Source organism: Artemia franciscana, chromosome 14 (assembly GCF_032884065.1).
Source record: "Artemia franciscana chromosome 14, ASM3288406v1, whole genome shotgun sequence".
NCBI classification, from domain to species: Eukaryota; Metazoa; Arthropoda; class Branchiopoda; order Anostraca; family Artemiidae; genus Artemia; species Artemia franciscana.
The window spans coordinates 29963002-29987048 of record NC_088876.1 but is presented as its reverse complement, the minus strand read 5'-3'; the positions used below and the strand labels follow the sequence as shown (position 1 = coordinate 29987048).

General features: G+C 33.5%; 1 protein-coding gene across 2 annotated transcripts in view; it reads left to right on the top strand.

Moving 5' to 3' along the window:
* Positions 1-24047, top strand: part of LOC136035555 (regulator of G-protein signaling 9-binding protein-like) — a 61291-nt gene that overhangs the window by 33196 nt on the left and 4048 nt on the right. For both annotated transcript variants that reach the window (XM_065717422.1, XM_065717423.1), the window contains 4 exons: positions 2390-2553; positions 6982-7058; positions 18106-18295; positions 21296-21455. In XM_065717422.1, coding sequence (XP_065573494.1) covers positions 2390-2553; positions 6982-7058; positions 18106-18295; positions 21296-21455 — 591 coding nt within the window. The remainder of the gene's footprint in view (positions 1-2389; positions 2554-6981; positions 7059-18105; positions 18296-21295; positions 21456-24047) is intronic.

Below are 24047 nucleotides of genomic sequence, written 5' to 3'. Positions count from 1 at the left end.
TTCGAGAATTTGTAATGGGAGAAGAAAATTTCCATGAAGGGAGAGCAGGATTTACTAGCATTATTAAAAAAAAAAAAACAATTAAAAAATAAATGTGAAAAAGCTTTTTCAGCTGGAAGTAAGGAACAGCAATAAAACTTAAAACAAACAGAAATTATTACCCATATGAGGGGCTCACCTCCTTCTAATACCTCGCTCTTTACGCTAAAGTATTTTCGGTAATTTCCACTACTTATTCTACGGCTTTTGTGATTCAGGGGGTCATTCTTAATGAATTGGGATAAAATTTAAGCTTTAGTGTAAAGAGCGAGGTACTGACGATGGGGCGAATCCCCTCATATATGTAATAAAAACATGAGAATACAAAAGTTCTTTACGTAAGCTAATTTATAAGTTACGTAAATCTTTTACCAATAAAAAGATTCGTAAAAAATTAAAAGTTCTAGTTGCCTTTTTAATTAACCAAAAAATCGGGGGGCAACTAGGCTTCGTCCCCCGCTCTTTTTTTCTCAAAATCATTCGATCAAAATTATGAGAAAGCCATTGAGCCAAAAAAAAAAATGCAAATTTTGTTTTGATTATTCCTCTGCGGAGAGCCAAAATCAAAACATGCATTGATTCAAAAACGTTCAGAAATTAAATAAAAAAAAAACAAGTTTTTTCAACTGAAAGTAAGGAGTGACGTCAAAACTTAAAACGCACAGAAATTACTTTGTATATGAAAGAGGCTGCTTCCTCATCAACGCCCCGCTCTTTACGCTAAAGTTTTTTACTGTTTTAGAAAGAAGAATTGAGAGAAAGAGTCAAACTTTAGCGTAAAGAGCGGGGCGTTGATGAGGAAGCAGCCTCTTTCATATACAAAGTAATTTCTGTGCGTTTTAAGTTTTGATGTCACTCCTTACTTTCAGTTGAAAAAACTTGTTTTTTTTTTATTTAATCATTTTCAAATTCAGACATTTTCAATCATTTGAAAAAAGAAACAATAGATGGCAAAAACTTAGTAGCCTATATATGTATCACGTTTTTGTTAAGAATTAAGCAATATTTTATCGGACAAATTCTGATCTTTTGACTGCATAGACAAACAATTTCTTTAATTACATATTCACAAAAGTCAGACTGGAACATCAAATTTCGGAGGGAGGGAGCTAATTAAAAGAAATAATTAAAAAACATAATAAAAGAAGAGTTAATGACAAAACCATGAAAAACCTTGGATAACAATCTAGTTTATCCTCGTTTCTGGGGTAAATGCCGTTATAGCGTAATTCTTACTTCATTACTTCAAAAAAAAATATCTATTTGGATTTAAGATGTGATACTAGCTTCATTGCAACAATGCGTCCTTCTATAATTCCCGGTAGTAGCCCTAAATTTTAAAGAATTGAAAAGGCTGGTTTCGGGTTCAACATATTTCTTTGTACATATTTCTCATTAATACTTGGTTTCCAATCACTGCTGACAATTAGAGAGGGACAGAGGGAGCCAATACCCTCCTCATATTTTCAAAAATGTTTGTTTTGTTTTATTTTTATTGAATAAATCAATAACTAAAACTCCTCCTCCCCTCTATGTTTCAAAAAATGACATTTTTGCTTTCATTAAGCAAATTATCAACACAATTCCTACCCAAAAATACATTCTTATGAATTGGTGTCTTTTTGAATTTGCCAAGTAGTTCTAACTAAAAAAAAGAAAAACTACGAAGTCAATAAACTTTTGCACGGAGTTTCGTTATTAGGGAACTTATGATTCAATGTTAATTTTGTTACTACAATGTTTGAATGATAAGGGGTGATAAACTAAATTATTACCAAACCTTATGCTTCTGTAGAATAGGAAGATAGACTGTGGGGTTGAGCACATGCTCAAAATCCACCCACCCCGCGTGTATGCAAGCAGAAGAAGAAAGTCTTTTTTTTAATATAACCGTAATTTTTTGTAATGCCTCAGATGCCGCAAAACAAATTTTGCGTACACGGAGCAAGGAAAACTTAATCTACTATGCACGAATCATTTGAATAAAAGAGCGAGATACTTGTAAAATATACCCCCTACCGCTCAAGTTGTTCATTCATTAACTGATTATATAACTGTTTTTATTTTTTATAAATAGCGACGATAGACACGATACAATTTTTTGATCAGTGGTGCAAATTTAGGGCGTTTTGCGGTACTTTTTATTCCAAGTGTTGGCAACACTGCCCAGGTGCTGTAATGGCAGCATCAATTTCATATTCACTAACTTCACCATTTTTGTGGTTCATATAGACCCGTAAAACTATTGTACTTCTTAGATAAATAATTCTGGACGTCACTTGAATTATTTTAAAAGTGTGTTTTGATTAAGTGGCGTGACCTAGGTTGATTCTTTTTTCCCCTTTTTCAGCTTCTTCGGGAACTAAATAGAGAAGTTTCTTCTTGCCATCTGTTAGCTTTGACTTTAGGTGGCAGCGGTGATTGTGAAAAACTAAGACAAGAACTGAAAAGATGTCGCCGCAAAGCGCAAGAGCTCGGTAAAGCAACTAAAGGAAAACTTCAAAATTGCAACTGGTTAGTGACCTTCAATCGCTTCTAGAATTATCCTCTTGCCTTGACTCAACAAAAGATATTGGTCAGAACTTGGCACTTATTCTGAGGAAGAATGGCTACGGCTAGGTGTTTATTTATTAGCGGTTATTTAAAGAGTCTTGAAGAAATAGAAGATAACTCATTTGAACCAAAACGTTGGGTTTTAACAAGAAACACAAGAACATTACATTGTCTCAAAGTGCCATGTGCTACTAGGGGCACTACGTGCAACAAAACACATAACTTCCTTCGGATTAAAGGGAAATACATACAAATAAAAATTTTGACCCATCACTTTTATTTTCTAAAGCACAGATAAACCTTCTAGTATCCTATGAAATATTATTGCATGATGACTTTTTTTGTCCTCATACAAAAAAAATTCATATGAAATGATATTCTCTGCAAACAGGAATAACTTAAAACCAATTAACAAACAAATTAAGGAATAATTTGAGTGGATTCATTGATTTACTAAATGTAGACAGGACTTGCTTCTGCAGCTTCCTTTTCATCCTTAAATCAGGTGAGAAAGGAGTGGAAACCCTATCTTATTGTGTCAATCAAACTCTTCAAGTGAAAAATGCAACCTTAAATTTGGGGAAATTTCGGCACATAGAGAAAAAAGCGAAGAGTGTCCCCGTGAATTAACCAAAGGATCCTCAACAAAAAAAGAGAAATAAGAGAAAATATGGTAACTTTCTCTTATAATTCGAAAAATTCCGATTAAAATTAAAGAGCTCATTTAATTCTGTTTGCACAGGTTTAAGATAAAAATGTTATACACAAAACTAAAAAATCTCAATTTTTTCACTCACAAAAAGTAAGTGTTATGCGGTCATATGCACATTTCCAATTATATATGAATTCTCTTCTATTGAATAGTAAGTGAATTTTTTCAAACGAAAATTAAGTTAAATGATGATTATATAAACGTATAGAATGCTTTCTTGGATAAGAATAGATTCTGCTAAAACTTCAGGCACGCATAAACTACAGTTTAGAATAAGAGTGAAATGGCCCCATTCAACCATTGACACTTGAATTAAAGCATCACTTTTGCTTTAAAACCTGTAGTGCTGACCCCGCTTAATTAAAATTTAGTAACTTTAAATTTGTCCTTCAAGAGCTATTAGAATTAAAAAAAAACAAGGAAAAATTCAAAAAAAGTTTAGTTTTACGAAAAAATACCGTGGATAAACTTTTGCAAATCCTAAAGTAGAGGTTTCTCATATTTTGCGAAAGTTGGAACTTTCAGGGAATCTTGAGGGCAATTTTGAAGTATGTCAAGAGACACTACAGGAATCTTGGTTGTCAAAAGAATGCATCTGTAAAATCTCAGGAATGGTTACGGGTAATAAGTTGAAGGTATTAAGGTAGAGTTGAAAGAAATTTATGCAATATTTAGTTTGGATACAATCCAAGTCAATGCTCGGACCGCTACACACAACCAGTGAATTTAAACTGGAGTCTGATTTTTTTTTCTTAAGCCATAAACGGAAAAATCTAGAAACATAATTATAATACGTATGAAACAGTAGCGTAACTTCAAGAAACTTTTTAAACTTCAGCAATAAAAAAACCTAAATAAGCAGAAATTAAAAAAAAAATCAAAAAAGAAGTTCTCCAAAGAAAAGTAAAGGGCAATTTAAAAAATTAAGGTACGACGAAATAAACTACTATAATAGTTTAAACTTTAAGACAACCAGAAATTACTATCAATGAGTAAATGAAACCCAAAAGAAAAAAAAAATAACCAACTTAAACTTAAAACGAACAGAAGTTACCATAAAAAGGAATAGAGGTAATGTTCTCTGACCCAAAGCATTCTAAAAAATTGTGTTATCTGTGCTTTGCTTAAAACCTAATATATATATTATGAAAAGAGACATCACCAATGCAACAGGACAAAAAAAAAAAAAAAAAAAAAAAAAAAAAAAAAAAAAAAAAAAAAAAAAAAAAAAACAGAAGGAGAAAAGAAAGACTGTTTTCCTAAATTAGTGATTAATATAGACCAGCATTTGAATGAGGCCTTAACATGAATATATTATTAACTGCTATTAAAATTAGAAATTATATTATTTTTTTAATTTCTTTGTTGAAATACTGAAACACTTACATATATATATATATATATATATATATATATATATATATATATATATATATATATATATATATATATATATATATATATATATATATATATATATATATATATATATATATATATATATATATATTTCTATATAATATTTTTGTTTTGTGACTATAACGTTGAATTGCTAATATTTCCAAAGTTAATTTCATTTTATATTAAACATTGAGTTTATTTTCAATTGTTCTTTCAAGTCGTCTTGATTATTATGATGATTCTATTTATTTTTTATCTTTCGACGATGTTCTGAAATTTCAATCATATTTTTCAAAATACATATTTTATGTATACATAGCTTACTCCTGTGTAGTAATTTATATTTGTTTTGAGTTTGTATTTATTATACATTTTAATTATGACTGCTTTTAGAATTTATTTATTCGTTTATGTAAGCTTATGCTATTTTTATGTTTGATGTAATTTTCCATTTTAATTTCTGTTTGTCTTTGGTCTCATTTACTCATTGATAGTAATTTCATGTTGAAGATTGAACTTTTTAGGACTTTCTTGCTGTTTGTCTTATGTTTTAATACTGCTCTTCACTTCTTTTTAAAAACATCTCTTTTGAAAAAAGCATTTTAAAATTAATATTCATAAAAATAAAGATATATTGTACAAAGAACCCCGCACCCTCAAAAGCCATTAAATACAAATAATCATTACACCAAGGGCAACTTTGGCTTTGATTTTTATAACAAACAGAGGGTCAATAGAAAATATAGTTTTTTAAAAACCACACAACAACTTAAATAGAGCTAAAATTATTTAAGAGGGGGCTTTCATCTTCTGATTCCCACTCTTCATTGTGTAGTTTTTTTTTCAATTCTTCAAGAATGACCGCTCTCTTGCAAAAACAAAGGGATTAAAAGTTATTTTTTCAAATGTGCTTGGAAAAATTTGTTGCAGCAATTCATTTGGTTATATTTGCTTTAAGTTTACAGAATTTTTGATTGAAACATTTTGTAAGGCAATTGGTAAATAGAATACTTGAATTTACCAACTTGCCACATTTACTTCATCTTAGACTGCTTCCAGGAAACCACCTGTCGAAATTTAGTAAGCAAAACGGTGGGGAAAGGGGGAAGAGGGCAACATTCCTCATAGAATAGCATATCAAGTTTTCAAAAAAGAAAGAGTGAAATATTTTCCTGGATACAGCAGGGCTGCAGGGAATCCGCAGCTTTAGCATCCAAATTTGTTTAAAAAACGATATTTTTTTTGCAAAGAATAACCCTACGACTTAAACAACTTAGATCACTTCTCCCAGGAATGTGTCTACATGTCTTGTACATGAAATATATTAAACTATCTTCTTTTATCTTTGCTTCAATACGTTAGTTTTGCTTCATAACATTTTTTTTTTTAATTTCAGTTTGAAGCTGAGTGAAATGAATAAGAAAGAAGTTGCACGTCTTTGGTGCCTTTTATACTGCTTGTCCATGATAAATGTTAAACTATCTTCTTTTATCTTTGCTTCAGTATGTTTGTTTACTTCGTAACATTTTTTTTATTTTTATTTCAGTTTGAAGCTGAGTAAAATGATAAAAAAGGAGTTGCATGTCTTTGGTGCTTTTTATGCTGCTTGACCATGATAAATGTTAAACTATCTTCTCTCATCTTTGCTTCAAAATGTTTGTTTTGCTTCGTAACATTTTTTTTTTTAATTTCAGTTCGAAGCTGAGTGAAATGAACACAAAGGAAGTTGTCCGCTTTTGGTGCCTTTTGCACTGCTTGTCCATGAAAAATGTTGAACTATTTTTTTATGTTTACTTTAATTTGTTTTGTTTTTCAATACTTTTTTAATACTAGTTCGAAGCTGAGTGAAATGAATAAAGAACAAGTTGCCCGTCTTTGGGGACTTTTATAGTGCTTGTCCGTGAACAATGTTAAACTATCTTTTTTTTTTGTCTTCGCATTAATATGTTTGTTTTGCAATGTAACATTTCTTTTTTAATTTCAGTTCGAAGCAGAGTGAAATAAATAAAAAAGAGGTTTTCAGTCTTTGATGCCTTTTATACTGCTTGTCCATGGAAAATGTTAAACTATCTTCTCTTATCTTTGCTTCAATTTGTTTATTTTGCTTAAGAACATTTTTTTTTTTCAGTTCGAAGCTGAATGAAATGAATAAAAAAGTAGTTGCACGTCTTTGGTGCCTTTTATACTGCTTGTCCATGAAAAATGTTAAACTATCTTCTTTTATCTTTCCTTCAATATGTTTGTTTTGCTTAATAACATTTCTTTTTTAATTTCAGTTCGAAACTGAGTGAAATGAATAAAAAAGAAGTTGCCCGTCTTTGGTGCCTTTTATACTGCTGTTTTCATGTTTTAGGTAAGATTTAATGTAGTCTTTCTCTAAAACAAGAAAATAAAAAACATTTTCAATAAATATTTGAGCTTTATCCTTCTCCAGATATTCTATGTTTTTGGCATCATCTCTCAAATAATTGACCAATTATTGATAATTAGCCTCTGAGCTCCGTCTTCCTACACCACTCCTTTTTAATGAAGACTTAACAGGGTCTAATCTGAAAGACCCTCTGACCCATACCAAAAGATACATATGAAAATACATCCAATAGAACTGAATCACAAAAAGAACTGGTTTCGTATCTTGTTTTTATTTTTATCTTGTTTTAGACTGTTTGCAATAAAATTGAGAAAGAAGAATAATTTCAACAAGCAATTGAAGTTATCCAATCCAGAAAATCAAACTGATGAAAATTGAATCTAATTTCCTTCCCCTCTATCCTTAACTAACAAAACAAAAGTGTTTATGATGAAAGTGAAGAACACCTTTAAAACATATAAGGAAGAAAACTAACACTTCTCAAACTGTGAATTCGTCTAATATATATAAAAAAATAACTAGATCCCTGAGAAAAATCATGAAATTATCAAAAAGATGTTAAAGTTGCAATTAGCTGCTTTAACACACAACTTGCTATTACATTTTAAAATCACTGGTTTTAGTAGTTTTTATGCTTCTAACATATCATTCTTATCATGTCGATTCTTTATTATATTCAATGCAGGGCATCCATGGGGATGTGGTAAAATTCCACCCTAGCTGTAAAAAAAATATCTTTATTTTGATGTTAAATTTTTCCAAGCAAAAATAGTTAAACAAAAAAAAATAATGTATTATTAAGTTTCGAATCCTAGTGTACCCAAAAATTTGATTTGGGGCAGGGGTCAGTGGCGTGACTCTGCAAATTCAGCCAGAGTTGACCCAGCTCTAAATAGATACATGGAGAAATCTGAGGAAGGTAAACAGGAAGGGTGTGGGAAAGCAGAGAATGGTTGGCCCCAACCCCCCATTGTACTTCCTGACTAAAGGGCCAAGAAACGGAGGTCAGCACCGCCGGTAGGGACAGCAGAGTCCAATACCATACTCTTTACTTTTTAAATTTTCTATTCAAAGTTGGGTTTACACTAAACTAACTTTAAAAACACAAATCGTGGGTAAAAATGTTATGTTAACCCATATCATAAAACATAAATCACAGTCATACTTACTGAAAACACCTCCTGGGACTTCGACGAAATACTATTTAAAGAAAAAAATACGACATCAGGTTTTAAAATTTATGCATTCTTACAAGTGTTTGATATCACAAATTACGTGGTAATAATTCATCGTATAGTCAGTCATAAAGGAATATGAACGAACATAAAGTTTAATTATAACATCAAAAATCCTTGAAAAAGGGCGCAGTGCCTTAAAAAAAAATTCGCAGAGAAATCTTTTAGATTAGTGTTTCGAGAAATAATCTTTTAACTATAGTAATGCAAATCAGAGACATAGAATTCTCCAGAGGAGAGATCCTGGCACCAAAAAACTGCAATGTTTTTTTATCATTTTTTTTTTCAGAAGATTTCGGTGCAGAGCCATTTTTAGTACCACTAAAGAATGGATTGTGACATTAAAAAATAATGCTGGTTCTAGGCCGTATCCAGGGAAGGGGTTATCGGGTTTGAGCCCCCCTCCACCCAAAACCGTTGTCCGACTTGTAAAGACGTAAAAAATTAATATAAGCAAATTTTCTATTCTTTAAAAAATACTTGTACCCCCACCAAAAAAAATCCTTGTGTAACCCCCTTCTCCCCGAAAAAAAATTCTGGATATCCTACGACCCTTGGCTGATTGCCGTTCACGTTGTCAATGGCCCCTTTCTATTTATGCGCTTACCTCCTTTAGAGCGGAATTATAATAGGAAAAGAATTTTATTTTACTAAGGATTGCCAAAGGAAATGCTTTGAGGAGAAAAACCTTGGAAATTATTGCTAGCATCAAGTTAGTTAGGTGTTTTTATTAAATAAAGGGTTATCCATAGATTTATTCATAATAAATAGTTGATCAATAGTCCATACAGTGGTATCAATTGGGAGAGGCTGGGGAAAGGGGGTTATGCACTACCTAAATTTTTACCCCCTCAACCCCTTAATTTTGCGAAATACCTGATTAGGGGATTCTTCATTAGAAAACACCTTTTTTTGGTATTTTCGTTGAAATATTCAATAAATGGCAAATTTATCCCCCCAAAGATTTTACAAAAAAAAATCCCCCTCCCATTAAATTTTCTTACAGTTTAAACCACTGGGTCCTTATCCTCTCCTTTGATAAGCTGTCCCACGGATTTTTTGGCAAAATACTGTGCTTTGCTTTGATTGTTCGAAAATAACCGAAAGATGTAATGAATCGATTAGCCAAAGACAGTTCATTCTTTATATGTAATATTTGCTGGTTCTAGAAATTGCTTACTGTATGTTAGTAAGTTATCTAATCTGTGATTATTTTTCTTTTCTGATAACGTTGAATTTTTTTCAGGAATGTACTAAAATGCGAATCATTTCTGCTTTAAATAATAGGTTCGAATCGTAGATGAAGAAATCGTGTTGAAATTTAGGATTTGTAGGCTTTCTGGAATGACAAATTCCAACATCAAAGTCAAAATATTATTTTTTTCTAAGAATATGGACTTCAGCATGAGTATTGATGCCTCAACCATTTTAAACTAGCCCGTAGGGGGTATACTATTGGAGCTACTAACACCTCAAAACGGTATTACGTGCACCTGGGTCTTATGCAATACTATAGTACGCTTGTAATGGTATAGTACACCTGATTAACCAAGTCTACAGGTGGCTTTTACGTTTTACTGCGTATAGCCTAGCAGGTGTTACACATTGAAGCTAATGAGCTGTTAAGAAAGCATCATTGTGCCAAAAAATTTCAACGATCTTATCAATGATGTGGGTGGTCTTACAATATGACAAAGTGCATTTGTTTGTTATGTAATGGTATATTACACCTGATTTTTATAGTTTAGTACACCTCAATTTTAAGGTATAGTACACCAGCATGTCACGGAAAAATATAGTACCCCTTTTTTACCTAATAGCGAACGGTAATCTATGTTGAGGGTGATGCAGTTTTGCACAATATGCGAGATTTTTTGGAATGACGCAATCTTGCATGACTTATTTGTTCAAGGGCCCGTTGGGAATCCCCGCTTGTAATTGAGGAAAGCACAAACGTGAGTTTTAAGTCATGCCAGCACATACATTACTGTTACGTAATGACGGCGCATATGTAGGATGTTACGTAATATTTTTCTTCAATGACGTCTACAATTACGGAAGATTTTTTTCTTCAATGTGTTTTCTTTCTTATAGATTTTATTTTTTTTTCTCAGGGAATCTTTTGATTCGAAAGATTATTGTCAGCTTTAGGATTCGAAAGAAATTTCCCCAATAGTACTGTGCGCTAGATACCTGGACCAAGAAAACCTTCCTAATATTATGATTCGAGAAATACTTTCTAGTGGAAATGATTCGGTAAAGCTGGGGATCGTGTGTTTCCTATGTCTGGATTAACTGGCATTCGGGGTAAAAACTGAGCACTGGAAATTGATTACATTTGACGTGCACCTATTTTTTACAATGATATTAATCTTCTAACCTTACCTGGCCATTGCTTTGTAGGACACATACTTTTTAGTGTACATTAAAGTTTTTATTAATAAAAAAATGTTGCAAAATAATCAAAGCAGTTAAAACTGAACAAACGGAAAAAAAAACGTGAAAAAGCTGATATAGGATAAGATATAAGCTAAAAACGTAAATTTAAAAAGGCGAGGACCCTAGCAAACAATTCCGTGGGGAGGAGGGAGGGTTGTTAATAGAGGTAAACTTAAGCCATATTAAGAGATATTTATTAGAAGTTTTAATGAAAACGCCTCCTTTTTGTTGCTCTATTAGACGCGCCTGCATGCTACTTTTTGTTAATTTAAATCCTTATATTAGCAAAGTCACATGTTGAATAGCCTTAAATATTACGCTTCATGCACTAGAAGCCTCATTACTTAACAATAGTAATAACAAGAAAAAAATGGGAACCTTACAATATATTTTCTCGCTAGTAAATGAAACACGCAAGCGAAGAAAAAAGAAAGACTCTTTTTTGCATTCGGTTCAAGATGGGTCAAACATTTAAAGTTCTTACTTCGAGGAGACCTTGTGTCTCCGGCTTGACCCTTTTTTTATATTGTGTGTGTTGTACAGAAGTTTAAATAAAAAAAAATCTTGAAAGGAGGCCAAGCAGGAATAAAAAACATAATAATAAAAAATAATAAAAAAGGAATAATAAACGGAATAATAAAAAACCAGGAACAAAGAGTGTTTTCTCACTAGTTAATGAAAAACGGAAACGAAGAAAAAAAGAGACACTTTTTTGCATTCGGTTCAAGATGAGTCTTAAATTTAAAAATTACTACAACAAGGAGGGCAAGCAGGAATAAAGAACGTTTTTTCGCTAGCAAATGAAAAGCACTAACGAAGAAACAAGGGACCCCTTTTTGCATTCAGTCCAAGATTGGTCATAAATTTTAAATTTCTTACAATAAGGAGAGAAATCATGAACAAAAAAGTTTTCTCGCTAGCAAAGGAGACACTTTTTTGCATTCAGTTCAAGATGGGTCATAAATTTTGAAATTCATACTGCAAAAACAGCAACCAGGAAAAATGATGTTTGCTCAGTCGTAAATGAAACAAGCAAACAAAGAAAAAATAGACCGTTTTTGGCAAAATTCACTTCAAGTTGGGTTCACCGTTAGTTTCAGTCAAGTTGGGTTTCAGTTCACCAGAAACAAAGAACGTTTTCTTGCTAGTAAATGAAACACGCAAACGAAGAAAAAAAGATACTTTTTACCTTCCTTTCAAGATTGGTCATAAATTTTTGAGTTTATATTACAAGGAGTGGAAGTAGGTACAAAGAAGGCTTTCCCGCTAGCAATTGAAACCCGCAAACGAAAAATAAAGAGACACTTTTTAGTATTCAGTTCAAGTTGGGTTATAAATTTTAAATTTTTTACTGTAAGGAGAATAACCAGAGACAAAGACAGTTTACTCGCTAACAAATGAAACCTGACAACAAACAAAAAAAGAGACACATTTATGTTTTCGGTTCAAGATTATTCATATATTTTTAAATTCCTTCTGCAAGGAGGGCAACTAGGACCTAAGAATGTTTTCTCACTAGCAAATGAAACATATAAACGAATAAAAAGAAACACTTTTTAGTCTTTGTGAAGATTGGTCAAAAACTTTAAAATTACTACTTCAAGGAGAGCAAGTAGGAACAAAGGATGTTTTCTCGCTAGGAAATGAGACAAAAAAAACAAGCACAAAAAGACAAAGTGAGACACACAAGTAAACAAAAACACAGAGTCACACAGAGAAATACAAAAACGGACATAGAGATATGCAAATAGACGCTCAGTCACAAAGGCACGGTGGGGGAGAGACAAAACACAAACATAAAAGACAAAGTCAGACACACAAACACACAAAGGTAGAAACAGAACCTTGCAAACAGACGCTCAGTGGTCTAAACACGATATGAAAGAACGAAACACACACACACACACAAAACCCAAAGTCAGACACACAAAAACACAGAGTCTGACACACAAAAATGCAAAGACAGACACAGAGCAATCCAAACAGACACTCAGTCACATAGTCATGGTGGGAGAGAGACATATTAGCGCAAAGTCAGAGACACCAACAAACAGAGTCAGACAGGTAAAATACTAAGTCAGACGCACAAACACACAAGGACAGACAAAGTGACATGCAAACAGAGGCATAGTTTCAAAGGCACGGTGGGAGAGAGACGGAAAACTTAAAACAAAAAGTCAGATACACAAACACACAGAGTCAGATACACAAAAACAGAAAGATAGATACAGAGACATGCAAACAGACGCTCAGTCGCCCAAAAACGATATGAAAGAATAAAACACATAGACACACACAAAATACAAGGACAGGCACAGAGGCATGCAAATAGACGCTCTATCACAAAATCACGAGAGGAAAGAGTAAAACACACAGACACTCACAAAACATAAAGTCAGATACACAAACACACAGAATCAGACACACAAAAGCACAAGGACAGACAAATAATCATGCAAACAGACGCTCAGTTACACAGGTACGGTGGGAGAGACACAAAAAACACACACAAAAACACAAAGCCAGAAACACAAGTACACAGTCAGATGTATAAAAACACAAAAACAGACAAAGACACATTAAAAAAGACGTTCAGTCATACAGGTACGATTGGAAAAGAAAAAACACATAAAAATGAAAACTCAGATGCACAAACAGACAGAGTCAGGTACACAAAACAAAAAGTTAGACGCACAAACACACAGAGTCAGACACACAAAAATACAAAGAAAAACACAGAGACATTCAAACAGAGGTACAGTCACACAGGCACGGTGGAAGAGAGACAAAAAACTTGCACACAAACACAAAGTCAGACAAGCAAACACACTAACACACAGAGGCAGACACACAAAAACACAAAGAAAGACACAGAAACATGCAAACACAAGCACAGCGGGAGAGAGACAAAAAATACAAAACAGAGTCAGACACACAAATTCACAGAGTCGGACACACGGAACACAAAGACAGACACAGAGCTATACAAACAGACACTCAGTCAAATAGGAACGGCGGGAGAGAGCCAAAAAATGGACACAAAATGAAAAGTCGGATACACAAAGACACTGAGTCAGACATAAAAATACAAAGATAGACACAGAGACATGCAAACAGACGCTCAATCACGCAAGTACGTTGGGAGAGAGAAAAAACACAATTAAAAACACAAAACCAGATATACAGCCACATAGTGTCAGATAAACAAAAACACAAAGGCAGATACAGAGACATGCAAATAGACGCTCAGTCAAACAGGCTTCCTGGGACAGAGACAAGAAACACATACAAAAACTCAAAGTCAGATACACAAACATAAGAACACACAGCGTCAGATACATGATAACACAAAGATAGACAAAGAGACAAGAAAGCTGACGCACGGTGGGAGAGAGACAAATAACACACACACAGAAAAGAAACAGTCGGACAAAAAACAAAAAAAAACACAGAGTCAGATACACAAAAACACAGGGACATACAAACTCACTCACACAGGACTCACACAGGCTCGCTGAGTGAGAATAAAAAAAAACACAAACAAAACACAAAGTCGAACGCACAAACACATAGAGTCAGACACATAAAAACACAAATTCAGACAAAGAGACATGATAACAGACGCTTACTCACACAGGCGCGGTAGGAGAGAGGCAAAATTGACACAAATAAAAACTCAAAGTCAGACACACGAACACAGAAACACACAGTCACAAACACAAAAACACAGAGACATACAAACAGACCCTCAGTCACGCAGTCATGGTGGGAGAGAGACAGAAAACACAAAAGGAAACAAGAAGTCAGAAACACAAACACACACACCCAAACGCAGAGACACACAGAGTTACAGAAATATCTCTTAATAGGGCTTAAATTTACGTCTAATATCAACCACCCTTACCCCTAGAATTGGTTGTTGGTGTCCCCAAATCTCTTTAATTCACGCTTTTTTCGCTTATATTGTATCCTGTATTAGCTTTTTCAAGTTTGTTTTTTAGTTTGTTGAGTTTTAGCTGCTTTTTCTTTGATGTAGTGCTTTTATAATGTTTTTCTTATTAATAATTTCTTATCCACAATAAAAAGTCTGTGTTTTACACAGCAATGTCTAGTTCACGTTAGAAAATTGATAAAATCATAACAAGCAGGTGCAGGTTTCCAGTAATCGATTTTTTCCCTTGGATTTCAATTATTCCAGACATAGGAAACACGCGATCCATAGCTCTACCGAATCATTTCCACTGGAAAGTATTTCCCCAATCGTAATGCTGGGAAGGCTTTCTTCGTCTAGCTGTCTAGTGCACAGTACCATTGGGCGAAATCTCTTTGAAATCCTAAAGTGGACAAAATTCTTTGGATTGTAAAGCTCCCATGAGAAAAAGAACCTTGAAAGAAAACGAAATCAATTTTAAGAAGAAAAGAATTGAAGAAACAATCTCTTAAGGTATTACCTAACATCCAACGTTAGTGCCGTCATTGCGCAACAGTCACGTGTGTGTCGTAATTATGTTACACTAACGTGTGTGCCACTATTACGTAACACCCACATGGGGCCCCCTCAATTGAAAGTGGGGATTCTGAACGGGTCCCTGAAGAAACAAGTCATGTGAGATTACATCATTTCCATTAAATCTAACATGTCACGGAAGATTCCATCACCATCAACATAGATATAGATTCTCTATTACGTTAAAAAAAGGTATACTATGGTATTACGTGATATAAAGGTGCACTATATCATAAGAATCAGGTGTACTACACCATTATATAACAAACAAATGTGCTATACTATTATGCAAGACCACCTACATCATTGACTTGGTCTTGCAAATTTCCTGGCGCAATTATGCTTACTTAACAGCTCATTAACTTCAACATGTAAAACTTGATAGACCGTGTGCAGTGAAACATAAAAGCTACCTGTATTGCAGGTGTACTATAGTATTGCGTCTTGAGGGGTTAGTAGCTCCAATAGTATACCCTCATGGATCGGTTAAAATTATTGAGGCATCACTACTAGCATGAATGATTTACGCTTCGGTTCCTGGCTTTTAAATGAGGAATGATCCCAAGTTTCATTTATGGACGGATGGCTCTCTCTGAAAACCTTTTACACCAAGTGACTTGTGCAAAGCGTGGTGGATATGTGCCATTTCTTTTGGGGAGGGTCACATGCGTTTTATGGTCTATGCCATGCGTTGCAGAACTGTGCAGCACGTGTGGCGTTTTAAAAGGTACACTAGGCGGCGGGAGCTCAGTGCCTCCCAAATTTTCCCAATCTATATTTGCATAAGCTCAGAATCAGTTATTCAAAATAAAATTAGATTTGTAGATAGCGGAACAATATCTTTTCTACAAAAAAAAAACAGAAATTCAGGGTTGAAAAAAAGGAAGAAAGTTGAACAACTGTTTCTGGGTGAGTGTAGCAACACATTTTATCTTTGAGATAAAATTGCATGTGTTCGAGGTCATTGCTGATCTCTATGTCTTTATGAAATTATAATTCTACATTTGAATTTAATATGCGAGTTACAAGTTTGAATGTTTTGTGATCAAACCAAATCACTTTCAACTATCTTTGTAACATGAAATGAAACAAAAAACAAATTATCGATCACCGAACCACCAACCCCAAACCACATTAACCCCAAATTCCCAACCACCGAGGCTAGCCGTTGTTCTTATGCCTCAAGGTTGTGTTCAACATTTTTACACTTCAGAGATTATTCTCAAAATCTTTTGCTAAGCTATTGGGTTTTTCTAAGCTCTTGAATTGTGGATGAGAAAGATGAAAGTGTCAATAAACGCATAATACCCTTTGAAAATAGCGTAGCAAAATGTTTTTGGCAATTATCTTAAAAATGTAAAAGTGTCAAATACATTTTTTTATATGTGATCTTATTTTGCTAATGTAAACCTCCATCCTCTTGCTACATTGACCAGCTATGCAGAAGCAGAACATTCGGCTAGGAAATCTACAATACTGAATTAAAACACTGAACCCTACTTCAATACTGATCCCTACTGAATTAAAAACTTCATATTTCTTCAAATGAGAACTTCAGAGTAGGGTTTTACCTTTTCGATGTTGTTTTCACTAAAACAATTCGTTTAAATATCAATAAAATGGAATACAAAAAAGGGGGATGTCAACATTAGAGAGTGGAAATAACACTGTAAAAATGAGACTAATAATTGACTAATAATCGACTAATAATGATGAGACTAATAATTTTAAGTGAATTTATTTAACCGAAACCTCTTTCAAGGTTTCTCCAACAAATTTTGTTGAAAATTAAACAATTTTTTTTATTCAAATTTCTATTTACTTAACTGCGTAGAAAATCGTCCTAACTATTAGCAAGAGTATTCTCCTAATTAACGTTTGTACTTCCCCGAGCTAACCAAAATTCTTCGGTAGCAATTTATGAAAAGAATCAGGACCAAAGAAAAAGGCCCTAATCTGTTTTAAATTTTAATTAACTTGCAACTTTGAGAATAAAGAATTTTCTTGTAAAAAAAAATCTTGTTTGAATCTGTAAGACTAAATCCTTATCAAAAGTAGCCAAGAGCGTGCTATTCCTGCAATTTGACCAAGTTTTTCAAAAGTTAGAATTAATGTTTTGAATCACAAAAAAGTGAAAACGTAACTTTGTTTTGGGTTTCCAAAATAAGACGCTAAATACCTCTTGTTTTATAACATGAAATCAATTGGATACCTTATAATATTCAATCTTTGGCATTTTGACCCTCTTTGATTAGAAAGTGATGCCTTGTCACAAAATGACAGAAAACATCATATCTGACACAATAGAAGAAAACATTTTGCACCCAGTGGTTCGATACGATTATCCGTTTGAAACATAAGTGCTACTAATAATAGTGCCATAGAGTGCCACCCATAATGGCGTTGTTTTTTTACACTAGTTGCCAGTTTCTACTCTTTTAAGTAACTCATAATCTTTGTCGAGGACATCAGGATATGATCAGTTGATCAGGACATGATCAGTTGCAGCAATAATATAACCATCTATACCATAGAAACTAGGGAAAAGAGGGGTCCGATTTTTGATGATAAACGACTTCCATGTGCAGTTCTGTAGTTTTTGGTATTAGCAGGTGTCAAATGGATCTTGATTGAAATTGTTACTTATAAAAGGCAGTAGACATAAAAATTAACTTCCAAATGAGCTGTTAAACCTAAGCTACACTTAAGTAAAACAAAGTAACTCAGAGCGTGCTATTCGTGCAATATGATCCAGATATTCGTGCAAGATCTTGTAAAATTGGCAAAAATTTAAGTTATCCCCGTATTATATCCCCTTAGATAATTTGTAATGTTTTATCTTTCCTAGCAACTGAAATGAGAAGGATACTTCTGCTGCAGCAACGGTTTGCTTTGTATAAGCCATCCTCAAATTTGATCAATACAGGACTTCCAGAATATGAGTCAAGTTTACGAATATTTCCATATTTAAATCATACAGATGTTTCAATTGGTGATAAGATGCTCCTTGATTGGACAGAAAGGGGACAATTGCAAAGGTACAATTTATTATTATTAGATATTTATTATATTATATTAAATTTATTATATTAGAACAATTTGAATTGAATTACATCCTAAAAACTCGTATAAGAAAGCATATCAATGAACTGATGAAAGAAGAAGTTTCAAAACAACTTTCGAGTATGGGTGGGCCTCAAACAAGTCAATCATTGTGGCCTTAAGGTTCATGTTTGACATTAGCCACAATTATCACAAAACTAACTTTTATGTACTTTCTTCTTACCTGAAAAGCTGCAAAACTAACTGCAAGTTTAAACGAAAATGTCAACAATTTTTAAGAATGCAAGTCGTTCATATGAAAATCTGCTCTAAATTCAAAATACTAGAATAGTATAGCTATATATATATAGAATAATAGAATAATATATCTTGTACCGTTAAGAATATAAAAGAGGCATCATAGCGGCGCATGTCTCTTTTTTTTATCAGGTCTAGCTGTTTTTGCAATTTAAATTATCTTTTTCACATACTTCGTGATTTTTCCAAATATTTATTTGAAGTAGTAAAGTTTTTATTATGGAAGCAAAAAAGTAAAGAGCAAAGTTGAAACTAAAAAAAAATTAAAAAAGTATTGTTTTGTAGATTACGCATGATATATAATACACAACTAGCTCAAATGAACTGATTCGTGATAATTTCCAGTACATGTAAAATTCTCAAAGTAGTACTTTCCAAGAACCACAATACAAAACCAAAAAATGGTGTTCTATTTGGAGCGAAAAAATTCATAGATAGCCTGAAAAAATTAAAAGACCAATTTATAAGAACCGATAGTCTTCCACCGACCGTAATATTTTTAGCTTTTGCTATGCAATTATAACTCACTAAAAATATGAGCAAGCTCAGTTTTCAGAAGAACTCAAGCTTTTAGAATTCTACTGGTGTTGGAAAATATCATGAGTCAATTGATTGAGGCTGCTATTGTATATGTATTGTTTTTAATCTGTGAAGCAGTTAGTTTTATCCGTTTTAAGTTTCAACTTCGCTCTTTACTTCAGAAAAGAAAATATTGCTACATTCTCATTTCAATATGACACTATTTTGAGGGGCTACAAGCTCATCTCCAACATTCCATAAGTTTGTTTTAGCAATAAACTTTTACTATTAAGCCCGAAATAGTGGTTACCTAATCTGTATCATCATCAATTCCAAAATTGTTTTAAAATTTTGATTATTATGGGTTAGAGTTCACTCTTTTCTATTTTGGAGCTATCGCTACACCATTGACTTATAATGAATTGGTTTGCGACCAATCAATCATCCAATATCTTTGTAGTAGCAAAAATTAAGCACTAGGGAAAATTTGGAAGCCGCCCCTCCCCCCGTAAAACAAAAAACTGAAGACTACTTTAAAACAATTGTAAAAACTTACATATCTCATTCCTAAGAGCGTCTTTAATAAAGTCATGTATATCGTTTCTTGTTTAATAAAGTCAAGTCAAGTCTTGCTTCAGTCTATCTCCTTCCTCTAAGTTTTAATGCTGCTCTTTACTTTCAGTTGAAGAAACTTTTTCAAATATACTTTTTATTGCTCTTTAAAATAATGCTAAGAAATCCTGCGCCCCCTTCATGGAAATTCTCTTCCCCCATGACAAATTCCTCAATGGATAGTTTCCCCCGCATAACCTCATCCCCTAACCCCTCCCCCAACCGAAAAATCTCCCTGAAAGTGTCTGTACACTTCCCAGGTGGACTGTGGGGGAGTAAGTCGTCCCCAGAGACATAGTTTTTAGGTTTTTTTGACTATGCTGAATAAAATGGCTATCTCAGAATTTTGATCCTGTGACTTTGGGAAAAAATAGTGCGGGAGGGGGCGTAGGTGCCCTCCAATTTTTTTGGTCACTTAAAAAGGGCACTATAACTTTTAATTTCTGTTCGAATGAGCCCTCTCGCGACAATCTAGGACCACTGGGTCGATACGATCACCCCTGAGAAAAAAAAATTAACACGCATCCGTGATTTGTCTTGTGACAAGAAATGTAAAATTCCACATTTTTGTAGATGGGATCTTGAAACTTCTGCTGTAGGGTTCTCTGATACGCTGAATCTAGTGGTTTGATTTTCGTTAAGATTCTATGACTTTTAAGGGGTGTTTTCCCCTATTTTATGAAATAAAACAAATTTTCTCATGCTCGTAACTTTTGATGGGTAAGCCTAAAATTGATGAAACTTATATATTTAAAATCAGCATTAAAATGCGATTCTTTTGATGTAAATCTTGGTTTTAGAGTTTCGGTTACCATTGAGCCGGGTCGCTCCTTACTACAGTTCGTTACCACGAACTTTTTAATACATACTAAAGTAGTAGAATATTGTGTCCCCGTAGACCGGGCCGTTTCTATCAAGCGTACCCCTGTGCTTTAGCTTTACATATGGAATTCTAGAAGTTAGCACTTTACTGAAAACATAATGCCAGCCAAGAAAACCGGATTTTCTCTTAGGAGTACACCATTTCTGACAAAATAAAAGAAAACATTTTGCAGCCAGTGGTTCGATACGATTACCTGCTCAAAAAAAGGAGACACATGAGTGCTACCCATACAAAAAAAGTGTTTTTCCTTGATTTTTGGAGTGGGGGACTGTAGTTTTGTTCATCAAGGTTTTTGATCATAGAGCCTCCAATGGTCCTCTTTTCATTCCCATCTCCCGTTATTTTTGAGTGATTTCAGGCTCTTTTTAAAATTATCCCGCCTTTTTCCTTTAAATTTTGTTATTAAGAATAACCGAAATATTATTTACCATTTCTGCATCAGCACAAAATTTTTTTTTTTGTTACTTGAGTTCTTTTTTCTCCAAATGTGTTTCACATTATGGTTACTTTGGGTCATGATTAGCCTTTTGCCAGATTGAAGATATTGCTACAACCATGATTTAGTTCGATTTTTTTTTCAACTTTTAATATGTGGAATGTCAGTTGTCTTTTTTTTTATTTAATAAGAGATTGCTTTACAACACTAATCTTGGAATTTATGCAGAGAAATCCACGAAATTGAATGTACAATGGTAGATGTGAAAGCACTGGCCGATAGCAGTGGAGCAGATATTGTGGATTATCACCATGGTTTACTTGACCTTGAGGATGATGCAGAAGGCTGTGGTTCGTACCAAGGCGGTGATTCAGAAACTAGTTCCTTTGTGAGTATTATATATGTATACGGGACCTCAGTAGAGGGTCGAGTCGGGAGCAGATGCCTTGGGCCAATAGGGGCTAAGGCTGGGATCTTGTTGTATAACTTTCTTATCTCTTATCTCCTTCGTAGGCAGTCCTGATTGATTTTCAAGAATTTTTTTTGGGCTATAGATTGCTGAAAATGTAAGTAAAAATTTCATCCAAATCGAAACTTGATATCGACTCTCAGATTCGAGATTATTATAATATAACTCTCTAACTTTTACTCTAAAAATGTACAATTATGTGAAAAATAAGATTTGACATGGCAGCGGCTCATTCCAGCTAAATAAGCAGGTGGAGACCTATGAAGCCCCTTCCATGCTCCATCTTAAGTTGTATCGCTCTTGTAATTTTTTCTATTGTATTTGTCCTTTCCGTATAATTCACCTAATTTTCATTTTTAACAATGCTTTTTAACCCAAATTACCAACCATCTCCCTTCAAACTCTTGCGTTCATTTCTAATCAAGTTGACACTCAAATAGGGCTTTGAGCTCTCCCCGAGTCTCAGAAATGCAACAAGTTACCTGGTTTTTCCTTTATTTTTCATAAAGGTAGTCTCTTGTTTGTTATTAATTAAAAAAAAATTCCAAAGTTTTCCTTGAAAAATTTTTCAAGTAAAGACCTCTATTTAGCCAAAAATGATCAGAAATAAAGTCAAATAATCTTCCAAGTTTAATGCTACCACAAACAATAAACAAATGAAACCTAAAACGCACAGAAATTATAATAAATAGCCGAATGACGCTGAAAACGAGTAGAAACTAACATGAGTTGGGCTTTCTTTAAGTGTTATCCTGCAGCAACGTACCCCCCCCCCCACGTCGTATACTGGTGAAACTTTTAAGTATAGGGGTATTTTAAGTGAAACTGATGAAATTAAACGAAAATATTGTCTGCGTGCAAGTTTTCAAAACTAAGCTATTGAAAAACCTATTTTCAAAAGCTTTTTGCAAGTTTTTCATTCTTTAGTTTCATGCTCAAAATGAAGAGTTCTGGCCTGGTTTACTTAAATTTAATTTAGCTTAGAAGAAAGTCTTCGAATGACTTTGAGTCTATAACGGGAAAGTGAACGCAAGATATATATTTTTGTTAATAGCAGTTTTGCACGTATGATAAATAGGCACAAAAACTTTAAGTTTTCTGATAAAAGACTTTGACAATTAAAGTATTGTACTATCTTAGACGATGAAATCATCTTAGAATGGCTTTTGAGTCTTTCTTTAAGTGTCATCCTGCAGCAACGTACCCCCCCCCCCACGTCGTATACTGGTGAAACCTTTAAGTATAGGGGTATTTTAAGTGAAACTGATGAAATTACTACTAATTACTTAAGTACTACTCTATAGTTACTAGAAATATCATTGAAACTTGTAAAGGAGCCAATTCGATTCAGAATTAAAAGGTGTAGCGCCCTTTTTAAGAGTAAAAATAGATTGGAGGGCAAGCAGCAATTCTTGCAAGCCCATTCAATTTCCAAACGCATCCAGTCAAAGTTTTGAGACTAGCATTTGTTCAGCACAGTAGAATGGTCCAGCAACTATGTCTTGAGGGATATTGGGCAAGTCAGCCTCCCATAATTATGCAATTGGTCCGTTATGCTTTAAAACTAAATGTTGCTCTAATCCAAATCAAAAGGCATTGTGTTTATTGTCGCCAGTAAGACACCTCAGCAATATTTTGAGAACAACTGGGCTTTGAAGCGTTTTGGGCTACTGCTATTATCACTTCTGCTCTTGCAATTTAAATAAATAAAAAGAGTATAAGTATATCCAGGATGCCACAGAGCATAGATGGAATCTTTTGGGTATGGTTGATAATAACTTTTATTTTTCAGGTCAACTTCAGGAGTTACAAAATTGAAAAAATACGTTTTTTTAGGATTAAAAATTGTAGAAAAGGTTTTTTCTACAAAAAACATCAATCCAAACTATGGATTCTTGTAGGATAACTGAAAAGAAATAAAATATTTTTTTCCATGAAAAAGACTATTTTCATTAAAAACCAAACAGAAATTAATTTAAAACTGTTTTAACAAAACAAGCTTTTCAAAGAAAAGTAAAGAGCTCTATCTAGTCAAAAATGAGCAGATGTAAAGTCAAATAATCTTTTAAGAGTGAAACTACCACAAAGCACTATAAATAAACAAATGAAACTCAAAACTAGCAAAAATTACAAGAAATACCTGAATAAAAATCAAAAGGAACAGAAATTACAACAAATAGCCGAGACAAACTCATAAAGAGCAGAAATTAACATGAGTAGGGCTGACAATCCCCATACATTCTCAAGACAAGAACACAATTTGCGCTTTACTGGTAACAAATGTCTAAGATAGTACAATACTTGAATTGTCAAAGTCTTTTATCAGAAAACTTAAAGTTTTGTGCCTATTTATCATACATGCAAAACTGCTGTTAACAAAAATATATATCTTGCGTTCACTTTCCCGTTATAGACTCAAAGTCATTCGAAGACTTTCTTCTAAGCTAAATTAAATTTAAGTAAACTAGGCCAGAACTCTTCATTTTGAGCTTGAAACTAAAGAATGAAAAA